At 40.6% G+C, this 26,212-nt stretch overlaps 1 protein-coding gene and 4 long non-coding RNA genes across 21 annotated transcripts in view; 4 read left to right on the top strand and 1 right to left on the bottom strand.

The window, feature by feature from the left end:
- SYNE1 (spectrin repeat containing nuclear envelope protein 1) overlaps positions 1-12,389 on the top strand; it is a 285,408-nt gene extending 273,019 nt beyond the window's left edge. For 14 of the 16 annotated variants that reach the window (XM_081187166.1, XM_081187171.1, XM_081187169.1 and 11 more), the window contains 2 exons: positions 3,120-3,178; positions 11,338-12,389. In XM_081187166.1, the coding sequence (XP_081043292.1) occupies positions 3,120-3,178; positions 11,338-11,590 (312 nt within the window). In that variant the 3' untranslated portion in view covers positions 11,591-12,389. The remainder of the gene's footprint in view (positions 1-3,119; positions 3,179-11,337) is intronic. The other 2 variants (XM_081187162.1, XM_081187163.1) reach the window with 1 other exon arrangement.
- LOC308583370 lies at positions 5-15,652 on the bottom strand. The gene is made up of 3 exons (XR_014006184.1): positions 15,529-15,652; positions 14,352-14,433; positions 5-2,710 (listed from the first exon to the last, which is right to left on the bottom strand). It is a non-coding gene; the product is annotated as an uncharacterized lncRNA (long non-coding RNA).
- LOC308583373 lies at positions 6,376-9,238 on the top strand. The gene is made up of 2 exons (XR_014006187.1): positions 6,376-8,221; positions 8,399-9,238. It is a non-coding gene; the product is annotated as an uncharacterized lncRNA (long non-coding RNA).
- Positions 9,889-11,044, top strand: LOC308583374. The gene is made up of 2 exons (XR_014006188.1): positions 9,889-9,954; positions 10,264-11,044. It is a non-coding gene; the product is annotated as an uncharacterized lncRNA (long non-coding RNA).
- Positions 15,653-15,690: 38 nt separating the features above from the next.
- LOC308583367 overlaps positions 15,691-26,212 on the top strand; it is a 106,475-nt gene continuing 95,953 nt past the window's right edge. Inside the window, exon 1 of one of the 2 annotated variants that reach the window (XR_014006179.1) lies at positions 15,691-15,827. This is a non-coding gene — a long non-coding RNA (uncharacterized lncRNA). The remainder of the gene's footprint in view (positions 15,828-26,212) is intronic. The other variant, XR_014006180.1, reaches the window with a different exon arrangement.

The following is a 26,212-nucleotide window of genomic DNA, read 5'->3' as shown; positions in this document are numbered from 1 at the left end:
CCCACCAGATACCTTCTGCTAGCTCTTGGGTAGAAGCTCCAGGTAGCTGTAGCCAGGTGACAGGTCCACACCACCTTCCTCCTCCTCATAGGCAAGAAAAAGGCACCAACCCAGAAGAGCTCTCCCTCCAACAAAACACTGCCTCCCTAAACTTTGCTGCATCTCCTTCCCTGCATGAAATCAGGATTATAAAATGCTATATATAGTAAAACCAGGACTCAAAGTGTGGTAGGTGCCTCACGACATGTTAGTCAATCAATCAAAATTTTTTATTGTATATACTCAAAGGCGTTTACAATGGACAACAGAGAATAAAAGGAAACTTTCATCTAAAATTATACACGTAACCTGTAGTAGTTTACAACATAAAAAGAAATTTACAACATTAAGACTTAAGACTGAAGTACATTCACATAGCTAGAACAAAGCTTCTTGGCTGCCAGTGCAAATTTGGCTACCTGTTGTGTAATATATAGATGTTTATCTGCTAGGAGTTCAACTGTCACTTCCTGTGTGGATCAACCTGGAAGCCAATTAAGAATTGGTGATATAAATTTTCCTCTGGGTGTTGTATACAGGGGTCAAGTCAGCAGGTAGTGTGTGGTGTCCTCTACCTGATTGCATCCATGTATACATTTGCAATCCGTATGGGAAATTCCCCAGTACAGTGGTACCTCCAGTTCTGAACGGGATCTGTTCCAGAGGCCTGGACGTATCCCGAAAATTCCATAACCAGAGGACTGCTTCTGCGCGCGCACACGCCGCCGCAGAGTGCTTCTGTGCATGTGCGAGCAGCAAGCCCACTTGGGGGTTTGCCGCAGCCGTAACCCAAAGATTCCATAACCTGAAGGTTACGCAACATGAGGTATGACTGTATTTCCCCTCTAAAAATGCTGAGGGCATCTGTTGAAATCTTAGTTCTACAAAGGCCCTGCGTAGTTGTGGCAAGGTCAGAGTCTCAAGGTAATGGGGCCTTGAGTGATTTGCCTTAATTTGGGAGGTACTAGGTAGAGTAGCGAGCTGCAATGGTGGATGTTTTGTCTTGGTTGGCATCCTGATCAAAAATCCCATTTCTAAGGTCACCCGATGAATACCGTAACATTGTAGGACCACTTACAAAACACAACACAGAAGCTGCTAAGCTATCACTATTAGTGATAAGATAATATTGTAGGGAAGTCCCAGGGATTCAAGAAAACAATTTTACATTCATAAAATTCACCATACACATGTTCGGGGTGGAATTGCTCTTCTTGAGTGTGGAAAATGAGCAGCTTTGTCTTCCTTGTCCTTTGCAATGAAGGTCAAAGGGTGAGAGCCATCATAGTTCAATTGATAATCAGCTCATGAACCAGGATTTCTCCTTGCTCTCTTCCTCCCTGAACCTCCCTGAAGACCCCCCAAAATCTGCTCGAGTAAGAGGGTCAGGAACACTTTAGAGCAGATTTGGGGGGGGCACACAGGGGGCTGGAGGAGAAGGTAGAAACCAGAATTTACATTGTGCAAGCGGATTTTATGCCAGTGGGCAGATACCACTGGGTGTCACCCAAAAGCCCGACCAAAATTATTCCAACTGTTGCTCTTTGTTTTGTAGTGGTGTTGGCAATGAAAACTTGTTTCTTCGGTATGCTGCTGATTTCTTAGCAAACAGAGAAAGCAAGTTGTTTTTTTTCCAATGCAACACACTCCCTGGCTTGCTGAAGGAGTAAAAGCAATACTATTCCAGGCATGCATATGCCAAAGTTTTGTGTGAATAATAATTTGTTTTCTTTTATTTCTGATACTACCCACCACACACGCCCTTCCACCTACTTGCATTTTCCTTTTGTGCCACTGGAATATAGTACAAAGCCAGTCTGTGAGCCACATAATGTACTACTCTTCACTTTGAGTCCTGTAGGGAACTTGGTTTTCATTCTTTTTGTTCGTTTTAATTTAAGTATTATTCAGCTTTCCTTAGCTTTTAGAAAACTATCAATTTTCATTTGCTCTCTTATAAAAAAAAATCTGAGTTCTGTCTTTATGAACCTTACTGCCTCTTAAAATTGATTTCAATACATTCACTAGTTTCGTTTAGATCCTAGTTTGAGAATGTAAAGGAACACTGGCTTTTCAAGGGGAAGATACACAAAAATCATGGCAGTTTTGTTTCCTGGGTCATGACTTTCCTTTTTTTCTTTCAACATTTCTAAAATATAAGTTATATATATATCATGGTTAGCTTATGGATATGAGTAGAAATAGCAGCTTATCGTAGCAAGTAGACATTCACTAAACAATGGTTAGAAATGCAACATGCACAATTTCAATGCCTTAAATCTCTATTTGTCACTTCAAACAGAGCGCTGTTTGGTTGATTGACACACTTTTTTTCTTTTTATCATCACCTTCTCTGGGGTACAGTATGATACAGATGGTTTCTCTAAGGTATATCTTGAAAATTAGCTTTAACATTTTCAAATAGAAATGAAAATTTGAGATTTTTTTGTAAAAAATATATAATGTTCACCACAACAAATTTGAACTAATATAATAGGGTTGGATCCAGAGCTGCATTCAGTGGAATTCCACTAGCACTGGAGGAAGTGGACGGTGCAGTGATTTTCTCCAGTTCTTCCTCCCTTCACAGTCTCCACTGTCCCCTGTAAAGTTGTCACAGAGAGACAGGTGCCTCCACTTCCATTTACACAAAGAATGACTCTAAAGATAACTGATGCAAAACAAGGAAACATTTTCTTAAAATAATAATTACTGTTATTAAAAACAGAATATATTTTTGAAGCATCAGCAAACAAAAGTGTAACTTTTGAATAGATATGAATTAATACAGCAAATTGCTTGAGGCATTTAACCGTAAGTTTCTTTTTTTAATACACCGCACTTTCTTTGTATTGTTTTATTGACTACAGTGTCATTTTAAGTTCATGTTGTACGTTCAGTTTCATATTCAACTAGGAGCAGAAAAGAAAAGCCAGTTTCCTTGATTCATGGAAATTAGTAACTTCATTTGATTTTGTGTTTCCTTTGCTGCACTTTTTAATTTGTTTTTCATCAGTAGCTTGCCTTTATTTGCCTGGACTGAACATTCTTCTTTCTTTACCCCTGTTCATTGCAAACAGCCACGAGGCAAATGTAATGTCTCACAGCCTGGACCCTCTGTCAGCAGTCCACACAGCAGGTACCTTATTCTCCTGGTTTCTGCACTCTGATCTAGAACTTCAAGAGGATGATGGAAACTGTCCATGATATGTAACTGTGCACATTTAATCTGATGAAAAAAGACATCAAGCAGTTTAAGTGTAGGCTTTCTCCTACAAGTATCAAATTACACTAAGACAAAATATTGCACTACAAGCACTCAATAGTATTCTGCTTTTGCTTCCAATGAACTTCAACCTACATTTAAATTATTTAGATGCCTTTGATTAAATGGATGTATGCATTGCATCCATCATTTTGCCACTAAGAAACTACTGGCAGATCTATGCTTAGGTCCATGGCAAAGACTTTTATCATCCTCTTTGTTTCTAGATGTTAAGTTATGGCAGGTATTAGACCAATACAGTATATCAGAATTCACAAAACCCGCAAATCTGAAAATGAAAAAAATCCTCTTAAGATTTGCCTCCTTTATTTTCAAGTTTGTAAAGTTTTGTTCAGTTTGCGGGTTTTCATATTTAATGACTCCAGGCACAGTCCAAAACCTGAGATAACGCTGAAAATGAAGATATGGCAGCAGCACATCTTTTTTTCTCCACTGTGAGAGAACTTCCTTGCAGATGCAATATACTAACCTTAGTAAGGTGCTTGCAGACACAGGGCATTATGAGAGCAGCATACCCCCTCTTTGTGCCAGCACTTGAGAGTAGAGTTAACAGCTGTAGCTTCCAGCTTTCACCTTGTGACCAGCAACCTGTCTTCTCTGCAGCTAACAGTGCTTCTGCATTCTGTCATTGTCAGTGTGATATATTTATGTATCTATAGATATATACATGTCTGTGTGTCTATGTGTGACCTTTTTACCAATCAACAATTCACTCTACCTTCTTGCCCCTTCCTTCTTTGTCTGGCCTGAAATAGAGCTCCAGAAAATGCCCATTTATATTCTACGTTCCTGTCCAATGTTGACATCTGTTGTTGTTTTTAATAACAGGAACCTGACAATGCAGATAGAGATTGAGAGAGAGAGATACAGAAATGAACATACCCTGAAAATGTAGCTCACACCAACAACAGTACTACTGTCTGCCATCCCTTGCTGTGAAGCCCACTAAAAGTTAGAAAGGCTTGGGTCCCATTGATATCAATGGAGCTAAAATGTGCACCTAAATGTCGTGTTCCAATTCATTTCAGTGGGGATGGCATGCCTAGCATTTCCTGGATTGTACCTTATTTTATTTGGACCCCTTGAATCTAAAAGTATGGGAAGTGCGACATAAATACATTTTATACAATAAATCAGCCAGTCAAACAAGCATAGAATAAATCAATCACAAGATAAATCAAGGGCACTCATTCCTTTGCAAACCACATTTTTCTCAGCAAAACACCATTGTGAAATGAATAGGAGGGGAGAAGGAATGCTAATGCTAATCCACTATCCGCTTCTTGCCACATGTCATTTATAGTCCCTTAAAGTTTTACACCCATGCACAGCTTGTGCCTTTTGAATTGTGACAAGCATCAAGTGACTGAAAGAGGAAATGTATTCAGTGCTCCACAAAAAGTTCCCATCCACTTTGCAGTGTCAAAATCAATTGGTTGAAACTCAAAAATATATTAGAGGAAGGTATTCTGGAAAACTACTTGGTTGCTTTATGGAGCTCAGAATAATACAAAATAACTCTAAATTTCAGCTATATAAAAGTAAAATAAATTTTAAAAGACTCATAATTAAAACAAAAATGTGTTGGTAGCTTCGATTAAAACAAAACAAAAATATGTTCCTGGGCTCTTTGGCTATTCCAGTTTTACCCACCCTCATATCTCGGTCTTGCCCTCATAAACAAAAATGAATTCAAATCCCAGAGGTCATGTGACACATGAAGTAGAACACATTTCAGAGTTTTCCAAAATTTTGCTTAAATGCATAAAATATCTGGGACTACCTCTTAGTTGCCTGTTGTTGTTGTCAAGAAAGAAACTTAAGGAAAAACTATTTGTTTCCAATCCGTATGAGGCAGGACCTTATTTTTCACACAAAGGGGGGGGGGGGAGACTGCTTACTGAACAAAAACAAAGCATTGCTTTTTCTGACCAGTCTGTGAAATGAGGTTGCATTTGGGAAGATGGTACCAGTAGGGCTTGCTGTGTACAACAACTTTCCTCTTCCCTCTTCCTCCACACACACACACACACACACACACACACACACACACACACACACACACCCCTCCTTTTTAGAACGTTCTGGCACTGAAAGAGCCAGCCACTGGCTCAGCATGCGCTTCACCACCACTTTGCAGCTTTAGAGCCTGCCTAACTGTGGCATCTATGCATCTTTCTCCAGCACTGTTTATTAACACATCTCTTAGCAGAACAACACAATAGACAATTTGTCATTCAGTCAAGCACGGAATACAAATGAGTTTTCTACTGAATAAGGAAGTTAATCAAGCATGGGAGCCAGACAGGTTGCAGTTGATGTGTAATGTGGTTTTGACTGATAAAGAAGTACAAGCTGTCACTGTGTTCTTTTAATAATCTGGCCTGCCTCTGATCTGAGTACCTTGTGTTTGATCTTGCACTGGATCAGCAATCCTTGGGAGACTAGACACATAAAAGGAGACCAAGGTATTTAACCCGTGGAATTTTGCTGTTGCAAATTTAAAAGGGCAGTGGTTTTAAATGCAAACTCGTCTGGAAGAAGCTGCATCAGACCAAAGGACAGGTACTGTCAAACTACGCATTACCTACGGTTCAGCCCTTCCTATGGACCCTGGCTTTCTCACATTGGTGTGTTTTGGGTGGTGCAAAACACCTATGTTGGCAGGGAACAATGCATATACCGTGGACCCTCGGGTTAAGAACTTACTTCGTTCTGGAGGTCCATTCTTAACCTGAAACTGTTCTTAACCTTGAGGTACCACTTTAGCTAATGTTGCCTCCTGCTGCTGTCGTGCAGTTTCTGTTCTCATCCTGAAGCAAAGTTCTTAACTATTTCTGGGTTAGCGGAGTCTGTAACCTGAAGTGTCTGTAACCCAAGGTACCATTGTATGTGGTGCAGCAATAAAATTGCTAGCACATTTGCATAGCTCAGCAGGGTCCGGTATAGCTTACTAGAACTTCAGGTTAAGCAGCACTTAGATGCTGCTTTATGCCATAGATAGATAGATAGATGATAGATAGATAGATAGATATAGATGATAGATAGATAGATAGATAGAGATAGATAGAATTATCTACTCCAGGACATTGAGTTTTGTCAGGATAAAATCAAAATAAACAAGTGAAATGTTGCATAAAGGAATGGATATTCTCCCCCATGCCATCAGTAATTAGCACAAAAATACCCCAATGATGTATATCAATATCCAAAACTATTCATGAGACTTGGTATTGCCAGCAGTGGCAGATGGAGCTGCACACATATTCAGAGATTTTTCCTGCCATAGCCAACAGTTGAGAGACCTTTTCAAGCAGAGCTGTATCACTGGATTTCAGCCATAGGCTTGAGTCAATATAGATATTTTATGAGATAAAAATGTTAGAGATTAGAGTAATTGTGTCCTTTTCTCCGAAGTGTTTACCCTATAGGATCCCTAAAAGGTCTTGGCGCCAGTGATTCAGTCTGTAGTCTCAGAACCCATTAATCAAGTGCTACATTCTTCTACCTCACTTTTCATTCCCAATAATAATCCAGACTTGAAGATTCATCTTGGCTTTCACAGGAAGCAAGGCAGTGGGTATATGAGCAGAACAAACGTTTTGTGATCAGAAATCATTTTTATGCACAATTGTTAGTTGTAGCTTTGTCCACGACTCCAAATGCCCTCGTTCAGCCATGTGCAACATGTGTCTCAATCTACTTCAGATGAAGAAACTACAAATGAGACCTTAGTGATAGGCAAAATCAGCAGAGCTATTACAAGTGGTGATTGATTTAAAAAACCTTTACAAAGTGTCAGATCAAGTGTTACTCCTACTGAACACAATAATATTGCATATCTACTGAGTGAATGCAACATTTCGCAAAAGAAAAAAAAGAAATAAGAAATTTAATACACAGCTTTGGTAGATTACAAATACATGCAATTAACAAAGGTGTTCCAGGGTAGATGCTGCCCAGTCCAGCATCTGCATATGAAGCTGCCTCATACGGAGTTTGACTTATCCCCAAAGGCTTGTTTTGATCTCAATAGACTCACCTCTGCCAGCCCTATGATTTCAGTAACCACAGCTCAATAATTATTAATGAACCCATTAGTGTATAAATTCTTCTGGTTACATATAAAAATATGCTAAAAATTGGCCTTTCAAAATTGGTTTCCTAGAAACTGGAAATATATGACCATCATTTTGATGCCTCTCTTACAGCATTAAAAAACCTAGGATGTGCATGATGGTGCTCTCTTTCTGATAATTCTGGAGCACTCTTAGTAATTACAGTATTTCAGACATATAATTCCTTGTCCTTTGTATATGGATGTAAATTGTACACTGTTATAATGGATGTGTATGCTTCTCTTATAGAAATATGCATGGGGTAGTATGGGGTAGAGGGTCTCCCTGCCCCTGCCCCCTTTTGAACTAACATGTGTGTAGTAAAGTAACTATTATCGTAAAGGCAGCTTTAGCAACAGTGTTCCTTGATCCTTCCACCAGTCTTTTTGTGGTGCATTAGAATCTGGCATGAGCCGATTTGTTTGTGGTGTTGGGATTTGAGCTATATGACGGGATCCACTTCCAGATGAAGTGTATAATGAGCAATCATCCTGATTTGTTTTCTCAAAATTTATGTGGAAGGTATACGGCATCACCACTGGTGCACTTTCCAGTGTAATTTCCCAACACTTGTCTTGCTGCAAAAAGTCCAGGCGTTTGTGTTTTTTGTTGCTGAAAGCAACATTTGTTGTGCAAGAGCACCAATTAGCCATTGGTATTTATCACAAAGTGCCCACTTCACAATGGGTTATGAAGGTGCCACCCATATGGCCCCGGGGTCACATACTGACATCTACCCATATGTGTGTGAGTTCCATGGAAATGTGCAAATTCCACTGTTCGACAGTGGAATTTGCTGCCAAGGAGTGTGGTGGAGTCTCCTACTTTGGAGGTCTTTAAGCAGAAGCTTGACAACCATATGGCAGGAGTGCTCTGATGGTGTTTCCTGCTTGGCAGGGGGTTGGACTCGATGGCCCTTGTGGTCTCTTCCAACTCTATGATTCTATGAACCCAGAAGTGTTCTCAAGTGTTTTGGAGCTTTACAGCTCTATTAATAAGTCTATGAAAAACATAAACGCCAGTTTGTCAAGGGCTTTGTAAATCTCTGACCACATGAAATAAAGAAACAACATAAATAATTAATAGTGTCTAAATATCTAGGCTATGTGCAGAACAAAAAAGCAAACATGCCCTACCCAGGTTTTATGATCTAATATACACAACAACAAAAAACTATAAAATGATTGAACAAAGCAAAGAAGAAATTAAAGCCATAGTGCCTTTCCCAAAAAGGCTAGCTTAAACAAGTTGGTGACAGTCATTTAAAAAAGGAGAGAGTTAACCAAGTGTAATCTGGCTATGAATCCCATAAATAAGATCAAAGGCTTTCAGATGCTTTTAAGTATCTTGCCAGACCCTGCACCCACAAAATGTGTTCCAGACAGGTAGGGACCCTTCAGAACAGCATGGAAGTTAACTTGGGGATTGTATTTCAACCACTATACCTAGAAAAGGAACATGAAAGTGTGTCTATAAAGACATGGAAGAAAGGCAGAACCCTGAAAACCAATATGATATCCAAAAGAGAGAAATAGACAGTGCTTTAAATAAAGCAATATCAAAAGCTGAATACAAATTAAGAGTAAGAACGAAAAGAAAGAAGATTAAGGAAAGCAAAGTAGTTTCTATTGCATGATAGATCAGGAAACAAAAGTTAAAATAACAAAAAGGGGGAAAATAGAGTCAGATAATTTCTAAAAATCTAAGAGCACACCATCAAGCAATTTAGAAACAAATGTAAAAAGAGAAACAAAATAATAAGTAGCTGAACTAGATGAACTGGAGAGGTCTATTTTTTAATAATACTGGAAAAAGTGATAAAAATTTAAATTCAGATAAAAAAGGCAAGTAGCTGAAGAAAGACCAATGTTTCAATAATATGCCATGCTTATTTTTGGGTAGGCTTATGAAGTTTGTTGAATTAGGACTCAGAAAGGAACTTTGAACATTTATAAAACCTGCCTCAAGGGAGAAACAAGCTTTATAAGCTCCAAAATGCAGTCCCAACTTAAATTAAGTTTTATCTAAAAAGTGTCAACAGGATTTTCAGCCTATGTAAAAATGGCTTGCATTTTTAATAACCTTTTTATTTTGCCCTTTCCCCAAGTGTCTTGGGTTGGCAAACATGGGTTCTACTGTTTTGTCCTCTCAAATTTATGCAATTTTAACCCTTTGAGATACATTAGGCTAAGAGATCAGGTCAGACCCAAAATTCCTGCATTGCAGGGGTTGGACTAGATGACCCTCTGGGTCCCTTCCAACTCTACAATTCTAAGAGTCTCAACACTACAGCAGAATTTGAACCCAGTTCTCTCCACTCTGCATCCTGAACAAATGCAGAGGCCACATCAACAGGGTATACCAGCCTTATCACAACCACAGAGAGGTAGGAGGACAAACTGTTTTGGAATGGACTTAACTCCCCCCCCCCCCCAAGAAATAGACAAGGCTTAAGGGCAGAAGAATGCCAAGTGGTTCAAGAACTTCAGCATTTTGGAAGATGGTGTTATTGTTCGATGCTGGGGGGGGGGGATAGAATGCAGATGGTAATTCCACATACAGTGAGGTTTTTGGCTAGTGGGAGAATCAGGATTGTGCTTCCTGATCTCAATTCCTCGCTGCACTTTTATACTGTTGGAGGTGATGTCTGTACATGGGGTCTGTTCTATTACTGCACAATCAGAGCTATGATAGGTTATATGTGCATGCCTGTCCCAAATGCCACCTCCAGTATGTAGACACTGGGCCAGCAGGCACAATTATGGACACATACAATGCACATAAGGCTGTGGACTAAGTAAAAGCCATGTGAGAAAATAGTCACAGTTAAAGGCTGTGCAGCCTAAGATGGCAGTTGGGCAGCACTACCTGTTCCCTTTGTCTATACCTAAGCCCATTAACTCCTCAAGCTGGCATTGTCAGATACTCGAAGGCTGGGTCTAATTGAACTTTAATATAGAATGCTCTGATGCTGTTAAATGTGCCATATCGTTTTGATGCATTCATAATAGAAGGCTGCATACTTAATAACAGACTAAGCAGCTTTCCATCCTAGTTTCAGTGATGTGCCTGTAAATAATCTGCCACCTTTTGTTTTTGATCTTGGACCTCTTGTCAGCTCTCTCATCTCAAACAGTTAATCATTTATTAGCTTTGAACATTCAGGTCTCCATTAGTCAACTAAAAGTAGCCAACAGAACTTCCTGGTTTACTTGAGGATTTTGAAGGGTGGGAAGATATGTGCCCATAATTTGTCCAGTGGCAACAAAAGACTTTCTCCCCACCCCTACCCTCATCATCCTTGCAATGATAGCAACTGGAGATGCAGTTGCTTTGATTAATCACAAGGCAGAAGGGTGGATATTATTTCCTGGCTGAAATAAAAAGAATCCTTGTTAGGACAAGCAACAGTCTTTCTGTTAATTTGTACTGCATTCTTTTTTCCAGGGTAGTAAATTATACTCAAAGAGGAATGGTACATCTGAAGTTCCACATTTGCTTTTAATTGCTGATTCAGTGCAAAATGAGCTACACTGTACTGTGCAATCTAAAATCCTTCTAATTGGATATTGGCATACTTACTGTGATCCTGACATGGGGGGGGGATACTTGGGCTACACTCCTTAAGAAATATTGTTGATCAGTAGCATGGATCGTGACTGATATACCTGATGGGTGACTGATGTAGTGGTGTTACATTTGGGAGAGAGGGTAGCATACTACTTAAAATAATTTCTAATACCCAAATAGTCTTTTGAGTAACTAGAAAACGTCCACTTTAATGTAAAATGCATTTGGAATCTCTAAATCATGGATATTTCAGGCAGCATCTTGGCCTGGGTGTCATTTCACAGTAATGCATTGGTTTATTTCTGTATTGGATTGTCTCTTTAGGTGCACAAGAGATGGCTTAGATTCCTCCCATTCTGAGGTTCAGCCAGTTCGGCGGCGGCGGCAGCAGCAGCAATGCTTCTTCCTCAGGGTCCTCCGAGCCGCTCTCCCACTTCAGCTCCTCCTGCTGTTCTTAATTGGTCTTGCCTGCCTGGTGCCAATGACGGAGGAAGACTATAGCTGCGCCCTCTCCAATAACTTTGCACGCTCCTTTCACCCCATGCTAAGGTATACTAATGGCCCGCCACCTTTATGAAGCAGCTGGAAAGACAGCAGAGAAGCTTGTATCAAATGCAGGTACATCCACTGCAGAGTAGTTCTCCTGTGACCTCCTTGGACACAAAAATAAGTCAACTTGGCACTAAGTTAAATATGTATCAGTACCAAAATGAGTCATGCACTATGTGAGTAGCATTGTTTAAAACTCACATCTCTGGCACTGAAAAAGCTATGAAATAAGTGATAGCATATTTTTCCTTTTTTGCCAATATTCTGGACTTCTCAGTCACTTTTATAATTTGGGCCAGTGCCCTGTACTATGCATAGACAAGGACTTCAGTCTGAAAGAAGATATTTCCCATGTGCAGCTCATAAAGATCTATTACTCAAACTTTCATTATCTGCATTATTGGTATTTTACAAGTATACACACACTCATAGAATCATTAAAAACCAAACTCTGCTAAAGAGATTCTAGACTATTGTAACATAAATTTTAAGGAGATTGCAAGGCCATGTATTATTTCCCCATTTTTTGTGGGGTTTTGGGTGGAGCATGATGTTCTAACCTTCGCTTTGGATGCACAAGCTGTAAATCAGAACAGCACTTTTTATAGTTAAAAAAGTAATGGATGTAATAAATAAATCATGGAAGGCTTTATGAACAAAAATCATGAATGTTAAGTATTAAAAAAGAAACATATTTATGTATGTACAGTTTGCTAAAACTAGTTTTGTTGTATTGATTTCTTGTTATAGAAAACCATGAAATTTTTGTCGATGTGCTTTTTAAAAATTATTTTGGAGCAATATATAAGCAAAACGTCAAGGCCAAATTTCTCAGTCTCTTTCTCTCACTCTCACTATATTATGCACGCGTGTGCACACACACACACACACACACACACCCCAAATACATTATTAAGGCCATGGGAATGTATTTAGAAATATACAGGGCAAGCACAGTTATGAATAGTTTTCCAGATATTCTGGTCTATAGGAAAAGTGTTGAATTAAAAGAATGGTCTAATTCATAAGGGCTATCTACATGAGGAAATACTTTCACAACTGTGTGATGCTCAATATATATCTATATAATTTAAGCATCTAAAATGGACTACTAAATTGCAGAGCCAATTTGTGGCCTAAATTTCCTGGCAAGAACTACTTGCCTCTCCTCCCAGTGGGTGGGGGCAGGGGATTGGGTGCCCGTTTCCGTGCGGCTGAGGGGGGGGGCTAATTTCCTTCCCCAATGGTTGTGTCTGCTTCTAATGGCCCGTCTGTGATTCCAGCCAAACACAGGTTGTTGGGGGCGGGGAGCGTTGTTGAGGCTTCAGGGTAGACTCAACTTTCTTGGAGAGAAAGTTCCACATTCAGGGTGCTGTCATTGAGACAGCCCTGCCTCAGAATATCATCATTGACAGGATATAGAGCAGGGTCTCCCCTGCTGACCTCAGAGCATACTTAAAGGATGTGCTCCTTTAAGTAGGTCATTTAAGGCTTTGTACATCAGTATCAATGTCTTGAATTGGACATAGTAGCTCATTGGCAGACTGTCGTCAAGGTTAGCCCCATATAGACTGCATTGCAGCAATTCAGGCTATTAGAGTAAGGATTACAGTCATACTGAATGACCTAGCCAGAGCTAGGCATAGGCACTCCTTTTCACTGAGGCCCCCTAAGCCTCTTGTGACAACTTTGCGTCTAGGAGAACCCCCAAGCTACGTACCTGTTCCTACATGGCTGTTTTGATGCCTTACCCAGACCTGAAGTCAGACATAGATAGATCTAGATAAAACATTCCATCCAATAACATTTGCAGTTCCTTAGCCATCACTTTTTCAACTTGCCCAAGAAAGGGACATTAGCAACATGGCAATGGTTGATAATACCTCAGTTTACAGGGGTGGCCTCTTCAGGAGGAGGTTGCACCACCACTGCTTTCAAGATTGATCTATGCTGAAGATGGGCTTGACAGTCATTCCCTAGGACAGGCTGTGAATTGTTGTGCTCAACAAAGCTAGAAATCTCCAACATATTTCTTTGCTCCTCACCAAAGAATTATCAATGCTGTGTGGGAAGCCATGAAGGAATAAAACTGATCTATCCCTCAGAGTGTGATTAGAGCCGAACTTTTTACAGCCAGACAATATTAAGATTTCATACTAGAAGGAAGTCTGCAGTGCACTTGGTAAAGTTTAAGGCAAACTCTATTTCAGCTTCTGTTCAGTTTTCTCTATAGCTTCTTTCACACTCATGGCAATAGAATTACATTCATCTTCTGCTGTTCCTGGCCCATGGCTCTTCAGTCGGCCACAAGCCACAATTTGCATACACTTGTACATGTCTATTGGTATTAATCAGCCAAAACTGGAATTCAGATTATATGAGGAGAACATAATCTTTCATGGGAAGTAGTTGTGGGAGGCAAAGGGAAATAGGTAGATGAATATGCAGTTGTATATTTATTCAGATATTGCTCTCTAGTAGAGCCAAGGCATAGGCTTACACACTAATTTATAGCTCTGCAGAGCATCATCATTCTCTCCTTTCAACAAAAGGGAAATCGTATGCACAGCTGGTTAAACTGTTGACAAAAACACCTCTGTTTTCATGACACATAGTTCATGTAAGGCATTTTTGTTCTTTGTAGACTTTTGAGGAATGTTAAAAGATGGGCACCAGTTCCTCCCCACACATACATTAAAAGAGTGCATGAAGTGCATGAAGCAGAGTCATAGGGCTGTGTGGCTTAGCCACCCCTTTACCCATAATGTCAAGAAGCAGTGTGCACTTACCAATGTATTTGTATAGCACTCCTCCACTCAAGGGGGGGTGGGGATTTGACCCAATCAGTGTCTCTCCTCCTATGGAAGAGCCCTAAGGAAACATAGAGGTAGGGGGGAAGTATAAGATCAGGAAAGTACATAAACAACACAGTAACAAAGCAACATGAAGCCTTGTGGGGGCCCAAATATGACTAGGGGTGGGGTGTGCGTCCACTAGGTGGAGGGTGAAATACCTGTTTTCACATCTCTGCCTAATGATACTCTAGTAGTTTAGCTGTCCTGATCTATATAAGGGCAGACAGTCTTTCCGGTATCCTGGTCCCAAGTTGTTCTGGGCTTTATATGTTAATTACAAGGCCTTTAACATGAAAACTAATTGGCAGCATGGGACATGCCTAGGATCAAGGCAGCAGGAGATGGCAGAGATCTGTGGATCTGGCAGCAAGATTATAACAAGTAATTTAATGAAGATTTTGCAATCTCCAACCATAAATCTTGAGGGTGGGCCAGCAACACTTCCTTGCATGTGTGCTAGCTCCCTTGCATAGCAGAGTGGTGATCACAGTTGCATTTTCATCATCTAGTCTTTGCATATATTGTAAGGGTAACTTTTTCTGCAGGCAGTCTGCTGTAAGGGTATAGACTCCTCACATTATAGGTGCTGGATTATCCTAGCAATGCATGAGAGGTGTGTGGCCTGGCAAACACAGATGTGATAAAAGGGTTGGAGCCAGGGAGCATGAGCCCAGTCTCCCCCCTTCCTGCAATTATAACCTTGTGGGAGAAAATGCCAGAATAGGCTTGTTAACATATCTAAATCTATCAAGATACAAAGGTGTTTGGGGGAAGAGGCTAAAAGAAAACCAGCACCATATAAATTCATATTTCTCTCCTAAAATGTTTTACTGGTAGTGTAAACAACTGTTCTACTGAAATGTGCGGCCTGTGATTTTACACACACATTGAGCATACAGGTTATTTCCAAAACTATAGGTAAACCAGGGAAATGGTAACGGCACAGCTGTGATAGCAATACCGCAATGGGGGGGGGGGAGGCAGCTGTGGTTAGAGTCACAAACAGAAAAATGCTGAAAGGATAGGCTGGTTTCTGTTTAGTTTATCCCAAAATATCCCTGCAAGTTTTAAACTTCCTTAAGTCCCTCACCACCAAATTCTGCCCTCTCACCAAGCAAAAACGTGTGCTGCTCCCTTGGCTTCCTGCTTGTATGTGATCACTTCCTCTCTCAGTGTTGTTTTGAGGTGGTGGAGTGGAGCTGCAGCTGGAAGGCAAACTCAATTGCTTCCCTTCATTGCCACCTGCCATGGTTTTCCTCCTCTGTGTAGCTTGCAATATTCACTGTGGAGTTCAGGAGCCCAGCAAAGCATAGAAGATGCTAGAAGGTGAGCACACAAATAAACAGCCTGCAAGGAAACAAAGGTAGAAGAAACTGGGCAGTGATTTTTGAAGAAGTGCTTCTCCCTGAGGTACGTAATTTCTGCTTTTCAGTTGTTTAGAGCACTGTGGTCAGGGTGAAGCGTCATTTTCCTGCTTGGAATGAGCAGATACTTACAGTATTTGAAAATGTGGTTGATTAACATAATTTGATATTATACTAAGGATTCTTAGGCCTCACTCATAATGGTGAATAATACTTCCAATTAATTCAACAAGCTGAAATTTAGCTCACAAGTTCCACAAGTTACCCTGGTGACCAGAACGATTATGAAAAAGGGAGCCTTGTATGTTTCTGCTTGTATGTTGCCAAACGTGTTTCTTCAAAAGGTGAGGGAATTTCCTCACAGCCCAGGAAGCTGAAATTTGAAGCACCTGTAGGCCAAGACACCTGGGATTACTTTTAAAAAAAAAAGCCTGAACAAAAAAATGTGTCTATATACCTGCCTCAAAAAATGGCATATGAAGTGAAACTTCAACAGGAGTCAGCTCATAGTTAGAAAACTACATACAGCCCCCCCCCTCAATTACTCGAAGTCTGAGGGGGGAGTCATTCTTAACCAAATAGTTAACATTTACAGGGCAGAATAGCCACAGGTGGGCTGTATAATGTTGGGTTGTGGTAGTTCCATTGCCCTATCACACACCTGCATGTCAGCAGCTAGAAATGTGCTATCTATGCTTGCAGAGTGCAGGCTGAATTTACAATGTGCATGAGGATATGGAACAAGTCCCAGCTGAGGTCAGTCAAACAGGCAATTGACAAAAGCACCATTTTGCCATTGTCTCCTGCTTGACATTTGAGGATAAACTTGGGAAATACACTGGAGCTCTGAGTCCTAAACTTCAGTTTTGGGGGCAGGGCCAGTAACAGAGGAAAGGAGAAAAGGAAATTGGGGAGTGAAGTAGGTGTATATGTGTATTGGGGCAGGTGGTGGTGGTGGGGTTATCCCTTGTTAATTTTTTGCAAGGCTGGTGGATATAAGCTGAATAGTTGCAGAGTCTACGGGAGCACAGGGAAGATAATTAGAATATGCTAATTCATCCCAGCCCTTCAATTGTACTCAGTAAATTTATCTTTATAGTATCCACTTAATTTCCAGCATTGTTGTGATTGTGTGTTTCGCTTAATTTATATTTTACTAAATTTCCTGAGAGTTGCATCCAAAATGTCAACATTTTAGTAGCATTTAATGCTGCAGTAGATAATGCTTGCCGTGTGTTGAATTTAAATAAGGAGAAAGGAAAGAAACCGATGAGAGAGCCCACAGCTTAGTGGTTGAGTATATGCTTTACATGGAAAATGGTTCAGATTTACTGTTGGCTATCTCCGTTTAAAAAGGGTCAGCGCAGCAGGACTAGGGGAAAACCCAGAGATCTTGAAAAGCTCATGCTAATCAGTGTTAGCTACTTCTAGGCAGAACCAGCTCAGTGTTAAAGCACCTGCTTTCTATGCAGGACATATGTTCAATCCTTGGCACTTCCAGATAAGACAAAAAATGAAGGTTCAAAGCTTTATTCTTTGAAATCAATATTACACAGTTGGGACTTTTCCTTCTGAAAAGTCCTAGAAACAGGTGGCTGGAGAGTGTAGTGAATGTATAACTTTCCTTAGCACACTAACCCTATTTCATGGGGTACAAAGGATGGGGTACACACACACACACACACACACACACACACACCCCTACTCCCCTGCCAAAGACTGGGACTGTGACAAGTAAAAATGGGGGGAGAGAGACAGAGAGAGAGAGAGAGAGAGAGAGAGAGATGAATGCTGCAGACACATGTCCTTGGATTTCTGTTGTTTAAGTCTTCCCTGAATTGTAATCCCTTTTTGCGAATTGTAATCCTTTTCCCAATTGGTCGTCTTAGTCTTCTTAGTTGCTCTAGACCAGGCATGGCCAAACTCGGCCCTCCATATGTTTTGGGACTACAACTCCCACCATCCCTAGCTAACAGGACCAGTGGTCATGGATGATGGGAATTGTAGTCCCAAAACATCTGGAGGGCTGAGTTTGGCCATGCCTTCTCTAGACCTTCTCTGCAATTGGTTTCTCTGTCTTGGCTTCTACATCCAAATTGCCTTTTCCCAATTGGCACTGGGGCAGAACTCCCTTTATATACACATGGAATAGTGAAGCATAGTCCTATCCTACAAGATCAAGAATGCAATTGGCTGTGAATACAGCATAGTCAAAAAACAAGTTTGTCTCACCATTGTCCTCTTCACATGCATGGGAATAGCCTCAGTTTTGTGTAGGTCCAAAGTTTGTAGCATAGTAAAGAGCAAAAGCGCATATTGGTGGCACTGCTCATCTGCTAGGCCAAACCTATTTCTTATCTACTCCTGTAAGCAAAATCCATTCACACACAAACGCACGCCTCTGGAATGTTGTTTCCAAGCAACTACTAAAGCTTATCTGTTGTTCTTGAGAAGTTGCTAAAACTTCAAGGCTGCTTCATGCAAAAGTTAAACTTCTAACTGGATCGCAGCTTCAATAATAATAACACAGCTTCAATAATAATGAAAGAATAGAATATAGTAAAGAGATATGTAAAGACATTTGATACATGTTTTATAAAGCATAATATGTGAATATCATAAGCTTAAATTTCTCTTAAGCTTAAATTTCTCTAATAAACATTAATATACTAGGTTTCCAAATATACAAGCTGGACCTAATGCTTTGGGCTTATTGTGGTTGACAGTTTACTGAAATAATATCTGAAGATACAGGATGCATTTTAATTGTAACACTAGAGAGGGGCCTTATCTTCTGGGGAGGTTCTCACTATGCTGCAGAAAATTCACTGAGCAGAGATCTACTACCACTGTCAGTGTACCCACTAGTAGTATAATTCAGCATGAATGCCTGAAAGTAACTTCAATATTTGAAATATATACATAGGAAAATACCCTGGAAATTACTTATATGGAATATATACTTTTTAAAAAAAAACCCAATGTAGACATAGTCTGAAATATTTTGAAAGAAGGACAAGTAGGAACTACTCAAACCCATCAAAGCAACTCAGTTCAGACCATGGTTGTTGTCTTATCAGATTATTTCATTATTAAAAGTTGGAGCAATTAATTTAATTTACCTGGATGTTGGTAAACTGTTGACTCTGTCTTGAAAGAACTTGTTTTTGAGCTATTAAAACAGGAGAATTATGATGCTCATAAATGTCATGTCTGTCTTCTGCTTGGTATCAGTCATATGTACAATCTCAAGTGGCACTCAGAGCCTGTTCCTCTATGAAACTGAATACCATATGCTCATGCCAGAATCTTGTTCACTCTCCAAATTAACCAAACAAATCACACCGTCATATACTAAGGAAGTCACAGGCAGTTATTGCTCAATCTCTGGTGGCAGAATGCCACTTCATTCTCTGAGAAGTTGGATGCTGATCTCATGGGTTGTGTATCTGGTTGGTATGCCTGAATTTCATTTGATATTGACTCTGTGTCTTATAAAAATGATTTATTGAGCTTATGAAACTGAAAGGCAGTGAGAATATATGATGGCCACCATTCAGTGTTGTATATCAGTACTACACAAGTGCCACAACATGCCATGCATGCTCACCACTGCTGTTGCAATGGCCCAAGTGTTATCCAGGATTGGAGACCAGAAGCTTCCCTAAGCCCTGATCAAGAAAGAACCTGAATGTGCCGCACAATTCTGTATATGTTTACTTAGAAGTAAATCCCACTGGCTTTGATGGGGCTTGCTGCCAGCTAAGTGTGTATTAGGATTGCAGCTCTGGTCTGAGTACTGTGTGTGATCAGGCCAGATACTTAACTTACCTGGACTGTGTCCACTCTAGGGCATTAATGTGTATGCCGGTCATTGTTTCCAGGTGCGCAATTGTGTGCACCTTCAGGTGCAAATGAGCACTTTCAGTTTAATGCTTCTGAAATCGTTTTCAGAGTTTCGTGGCCACACTGGTGGGTGGTGCTTGACAGGTTGTATTTGTGCTGTGTGTTCTTGCCTTTCCCCTCGATTAGTGTTTCCCTGCCCCTCCCTAAGCTCCAGAAACCTGAGATCCCCAGGGGGCATGCATGCAGGTATTTGCATGGGCATGCACACTTTTTTAAAAATTATTTTTTAAGTACAAGTTTCTCAACAGCAACTTTTGAACAAAAGAGCAGTCAACATCAATGATAAATGTGTGTTACTCCAAGCCAGGAAACATGAAGCCCATTATGGGTAATGTAGGTAGTTCCTTCATGCTAAAATATATCACAAAACAACAAGTAAAAAGAGAATTGGCACTGTTTGAACACACAATTCCAATGCCTAAATTTTTGGTAATTAGAGTATGGTGGAACTGTCTTGTTGGAGTAAGTATGAAAAGAGCCCATAGTCTTAAATCAGTTCTTCTTCCCTGGTTCCACAGTAATCTTTGTGCCAGAGACAGCTACTATGTGGTGGCAGCTATCATGAGTTAAGTGCTAGTCTGAAAATTATTGTTCAGGACTGTTACAAATAACCTCAGAGAGTGTCTGCACATTGGGAAATGTGTGAACTAACCAGGGTTGTCCCTGGGATCATGATAGGCCAGAGATAGCAGCCAAAGGGCTCAATCTCCCATCTTATAGCTCCACAACGTCTGGTATTTTCGTCATTATCTTTCAACACTGGCAACAGATACTAATGCTATAAAACAAAATTAATTATACCTCTAAATGAGTATGCATTACACATGCCTGATTTTGTTTCAGGGTGAGCTGAGTTAAAGCAAGGAAACTTAAATTATTAAGATAGATTTATTGTAATTTAGAAGCAAGTCTGATTGGACAAGGGGAGATTTATTTGTCAGTAGGAATGTACAGGAGCAAGATGTAAACATACAGAATTTTCCACCAGCAAATGCTGGTAATACACACTGATCAATGGAGACAAAAATATTAACAAGAATAGTCATAGTTTTAGTTAATATTACTGTTGCATGCCACCTCAGTCTCTGGTGCAAGATTCCAGGGGCTCCAGTCTAAACAACTTACCGGTATATACTCAGTCTGAGCCTATGATGGAGGGCTTCACAACATTAATGCCCCAAGAGAGCCTGCCTTCCTTCCTCCGTAGCCACAGCCTTGGATTCAAACAGAAATCAAACATCTCTCTCTTCCCATATTGCTGCTTTGCTTCTAGCTCATATCCAACTCTCTGCTCTCAACTCTGCCTTTGTCCTTCTAACTACCCCACCTATTGGCTATCTCTCACAGAGCCCTGTCCTGTGTTCTCCTTAATGGCCCATCAGGCAATCGCCTCACCAGGAAACTAGCCTGGATATTCAAAGACTATTACCCTCCCCCCCGGCAACTCATAACATTACTTATATAGAGTGCATAAGTGTAGGTTTTAACATAAGAAATAGTAGGCCCAAAAGTTGGATCTCAGTGCCCCAGCACACGCCCCACTTGTGATTCCCAGCAAATTGTATTCAGAGTCATACGTCATACTGCCTCTTACAGTGGAAGTGAAACAAAGTCGTTGTGGCTAGTAGGTGTTGATAGCCTTATTTGTCTAATCCTCTTAAATCCATCCTAGCCTGTGGTCACTATTTCTTGTGGGAGCTAATTCCACAGTTAAAATGCGCACTGTGTGCACTTTTGTTTGCCCTGAATCCAGCTTCATTGGATGGGCCACCCCTTTTTCCTTTTTAATGGCCTCCTTTTTATGCTTAAGGGCTGTTCTTTTAACAGAACAAAAGAGAGAGAGGCTGGATCTACACACACACCTTTAAAACGTTATTAGAACGATATTAGAAATATCGTTCTAAAATGTCAGTCCCATTTAGTTTCTCTTTCATCATTGTTGTTGTTTAGTTGTTAAGTTGTGTCCGACTCTTCGTGACCCCATGGACCAGAGCACGTCAGGCACTCCTGTCTTCCACTGCCTCCCGCAGCTTGGTCAAACTCATGTTTGTAGCTTCGAAAACACTGTCCAACTATCTCGACCTCTGTTGTCCCCTTCTCCTTGTGCCCTCCATCTTTCCCAACATCAGGGTCTTTTCCAGGGAGTCTTCTCTTCTCATGAGGTGGCCAAAGTATTGGAGCCTCAGTTTCACGATCTGTCCTTCCAGTGAGCACTCAGGACAGATTTCCTTAAGAATGGATAGGTTTGATCTTCTTGCAGTCCATGGGACTCTCAAGAGTCTCCTCCAGCACCATAATTCAAAAGCATCAATTCTTCGGCGATCAGCCTTCTTTACGGTCCAGCTCTCACTTCCCTACATCACTACTGGGAAAACCATAGCTTTAACTATACGGACCTCTGTCGAGAAGGTGATGTCTCTTCTTTTTAAGAAGCTGTCTAGGTTTGTCATTGCTTTTCTCCCAAGAAGCAGGCGTCTTTTAATTTCGTGACTGCTGTCACCATCTGCAGTGATCATGGAACTCAAGAAAGTAAAATCTCTCACTGCCTCCATTTCTTCCCCTTCTATTTGCCAGGAGGTGATGGGACCAGTGGCCATGATCTTCGTTTTTTTGATGTTGAGCTTCAGACCATATTTTGCGCTCTCCTCTTTCACCCTCATTAAAAGGTTCTTTAATTCCTCCTCACTTTCTGCCATCAAGGTTGTGTCATCTGCATATCTGAGGTTGTTGATATTTCTTCCGGCAATCTTAATTCCGGCTACGGATTCATCCAGCACAGCCTTTCACATGATGAATTCTGCATATAAGTTAAATAAACAGGGAGACAATATACAGCCTTGTCGTACTTCTTTCCGAATTTTGAACCAATCAGTTGTTCCATATCCAGTTCTAACTGTAGCTTCTTGTCCCACATAGAGATTTCTCAGGAGACAGATGAGGTGATCAGGCACTCCCATTTCTTTAAGAACTTGCCATAGTTTGTTGTGGTCGACACAGTCAAAGGCTTTTGCATAGTCGATGAAGCAGAAGTAGATGTTTTTCTGGAACTCTCTAGCTTTCTCCATAATCCAGCGCATGTTTGCAGTTTGGTCTCTGGTTCCTCTGCCCCTTTCATTACGTTTCCACAAAGTCTACCCCGTTTAAGATAGCTAGTACCTTTGCAACGCCCTCTGCTGTCACATTTCAATAACACATTATTAAAGTCCTAAACTAAGCGTAATATGACCCTTAACATTTTTAAACGTTTTCTTAACCCTTTCCTAATGTTATGAAACATGAGTGTAGATTCGCCCACAGTGGGGATGACCAGCTGCAACAACAACAACGAAAGGTTTCAGTAGTTTATTTATTTTTAAAAATTAGTTTTTATTAAAGATTTTCTTTTCTGTACAAACAAAAAGTACAAATAGTGTCTCCACTTTCAATTCAGAGATTATTTTTCATGGTTTGTTTGCATTCAGTATGTCATGTACATTGTGCGTTTGAGGGGAAATGAAGCTATCTAGCCCCTCTGAGATTCTCATTGAATAGCAGGAAATGCCCCCAAATAAATTATCATTTCTATGCAACAATTAGAAGTGCAGATTTCTTGCTATTGCTCTCATCTTTTCAGTCCAAGGCAAAGATTTAAAAATATGTTTAAAGAAAATAAAAGTTGTAGTTATTTTGTAGTCTGCTGTAAGCAGTGCTTTTTTCCTAAAAAAATGTTTAGGGGTACTCTCATTTTCCTACTCATATTGAAATACTGCCCCTCAGTGAGGCTAATCTTAGATTCACAAAATGTTTAGGTGTATGCGTCCCCCTTCGTCTCTCCAGAAAAAAATCACTGGCTGTTAGTAGGTTCTGAGTCTGAAAAAATTAAAGACTTCAATAATAATATTTTTAAGTACTTAAAAAAATGTCCTCTTCTTATACTTACATTATATTAATTTTACCACAGAGCCTAGGACTTGCCGATCAGAAGGTTGGCGGTTCGAATCCCTGCAACGGGGTGAGCTCCCGTTGTTTGGTCCCTGCTCCTGCCAACCTAGCAGTTTGAAAGCAGGTCAAAGTGTAAGTAGATAAATAGGTACCGCTCTGGTGGGAAGGTAAACGCCGTTTCCGTGTGCTGCTCTGGTTCGCCATGCTGGCCACATGACCCGGAAGCTGTACGACGGCTCCCTCGGCCAATAAAGCGAGATGAGCACCGCAACCCCAGAGTTGGCCACAACTGGACCTAATGGTCAGGGGTCCCTTAACCTTAATCTTAAAAATGAAAATAGCCCAGTGAATACAATCTGCTTGAATTGCTAAGAAGCATTTCTGTATAAACTTGTTTCAGAGAGATCCAATAAATAAATAAATAACCACATGGTTAGAGGAAAAGCTCCGTCATGACTTAAAAATAGCAGATAAAATCTGAATTATATGAAATGACTGTTCTTCAGAGTAGAAAGAAATGTTAAAGAGAATGATTAAGAGTGTTCTGTGTTGTTTTAATATGTTATTTTATTTGAAGCAAAGAGATGTAAACACCACTATGTTTCGCTTATGAACACCAATGAAGAATGTGATAGATACCAGATGGGATGAGTGATGAGTCACAACTCTACTTTGGGGTCAGAGAAGTGCAGCACAAAAGATGGGTGGGATTTAACGTGGTAGGAAACTGCGTTGTTAAACTAATGCTGGTGTGTCCTAGAACTCATCTAAATGGTGCTTACTTGTAGAACTGGATGCAGGCATGAAGCCCAGCTGGTGTTGTATGCAAGAAGGCTGCAGCCTGTTAGCTCCCTGTAGTGCAGGGGAGCGAGAGATAGGTAGGAGGCATCTACTGTATAGGACAAGCAGTGTCCCTTTACTGCTATCCCACTCTGTGGGTTAATGTGCTAGCCTTTTTCCAGACATCCATCTGGCTGCTTGCTATGGGGCCAAACTGGTAGTGTTTGCAGTTGCCATGTAGACAGGCTCACATACAACAACAGCTAGTGAGGCATAAAATGCTGATCAATTCACATTTGGGTAGCACTCACAACAATGATTTTTTTTTCTGTTAGAAGTGGCCTAGAATATAGGAAACCAAACCCATTTCTTAACAATGTGCTTGTTTTGAAAAGAAAAGAGCACGTACTGTTGACCATGAGACTCATCTTAAAGGCATTGGAGATTTACAGGTAGATAAAATATCTAGAGAGGAGATGGAGAGCATGTATTGTCATTTTGTTTGGTGAGTCAGTAAGAATGCCAGGAAAGAAGAGTAAGCAACACAAAGCACTGAAATATGTCTCTTTGTTGTTTAGTCGTTTAGTCGTATCCGACTCTTCGTGACCCCACGGACCAGAGCACGCCAGGCACTCCTGTCTTCGAAATATGTCTCTAATCATAAGTAAAATAAAATAGACAATGAAGCAATGCCCATACATTTGCAACTTCAAGGGGTCACTCACACATTTTAATTTGCTTAAGATAATTTATATGTATAGATATGTATTTAAATGTATATGTATAGATATGTATTTAAATATAATTACTATAATTTAAATAGACATAGGGTGGGATCCAACTAAGTTGTTGCATGCACAAAATGAGGTCCGCTCACACAATGAGACCTCACCCCTCCCAACCTCAACACCCTGCACATCCACAGGACTGAAGGAAACCCAAGAACGGGTTTGGGGGCACACAGAAGAGATCGGGGGAGGTTCCATTGCATGGATTGATCACATGCATAGCCCACTTAGCACTGCATTCGGAAGAGTGCAACCAAGTGACCTGTGCTCATTCTTTGTCTGCTGTCCAGGTGCAGACTGTTGGTCAGCAAAGATCCCTGTTCTCTCCTTATGATTCTTTATCTTTAAGCTGGACTTCAAGTGGACAGACCTCCAGTTGGACAACTATTTCAATTAGAAGACTGCCATTAGTAAAGCAGGATACCCCAGCAGCTTTCTGTGGTGTTGAAGCAGAAACAGCTGGCTAGGTTGCATTGTGAAGCTGGTCTCCTGGCAAGAGCATCACTGCTGCTTACTGGGACAGTTCCATGGGGTGTGCTACAAAATCAGCTTCTTGGTAGTGGCACAACTTATCACTGGGCAACAATTTTTTTTACTTTTTGAATGTTCTCTAGATTTCTACAACTGATTTAGGGTATTTTTGCACAGCTAAATCAGGAAATGGCATCCGTTTCTCTTCATCAGGTCAGGTTTTTGTGTTATGTTGATTTGAAAAAAAATCAAATCTTGTGTCAAAATCGATTACATTTTTGTGGCATTATAGTATTTATTATTTATTATATATAATATTTATTAGGGGTAGTAGAAGGACGCAGGTGGTGCTGTGGGTTAAACCACAGAGCCTAGGAGTTGCCGATCAGAAGGTTGGTGGTTCGAATCCCCGCGACGGGGTGAGCTCCCGTTGCTCGGTCCCTGCTCTGTCCTGCCCACCTAGCAGTTCGAAAGCACATCAAAGTGCAAGTAGATAAATAGGTACCGCTCTGGCAGGAAGGTAAACGGTGTTTCCGTGCACTGCTCTGGTTCGCCAGAAGCAGCT

Source organism: Podarcis bocagei (assembly GCF_964188305.1).
Source record: "Podarcis bocagei genome assembly, chromosome: 3".
NCBI classification, from domain to species: Eukaryota; Metazoa; Chordata; class Lepidosauria; order Squamata; family Lacertidae; genus Podarcis; species Podarcis bocagei.
This window is presented reverse-complemented; position numbering and strand designations above follow the sequence as displayed.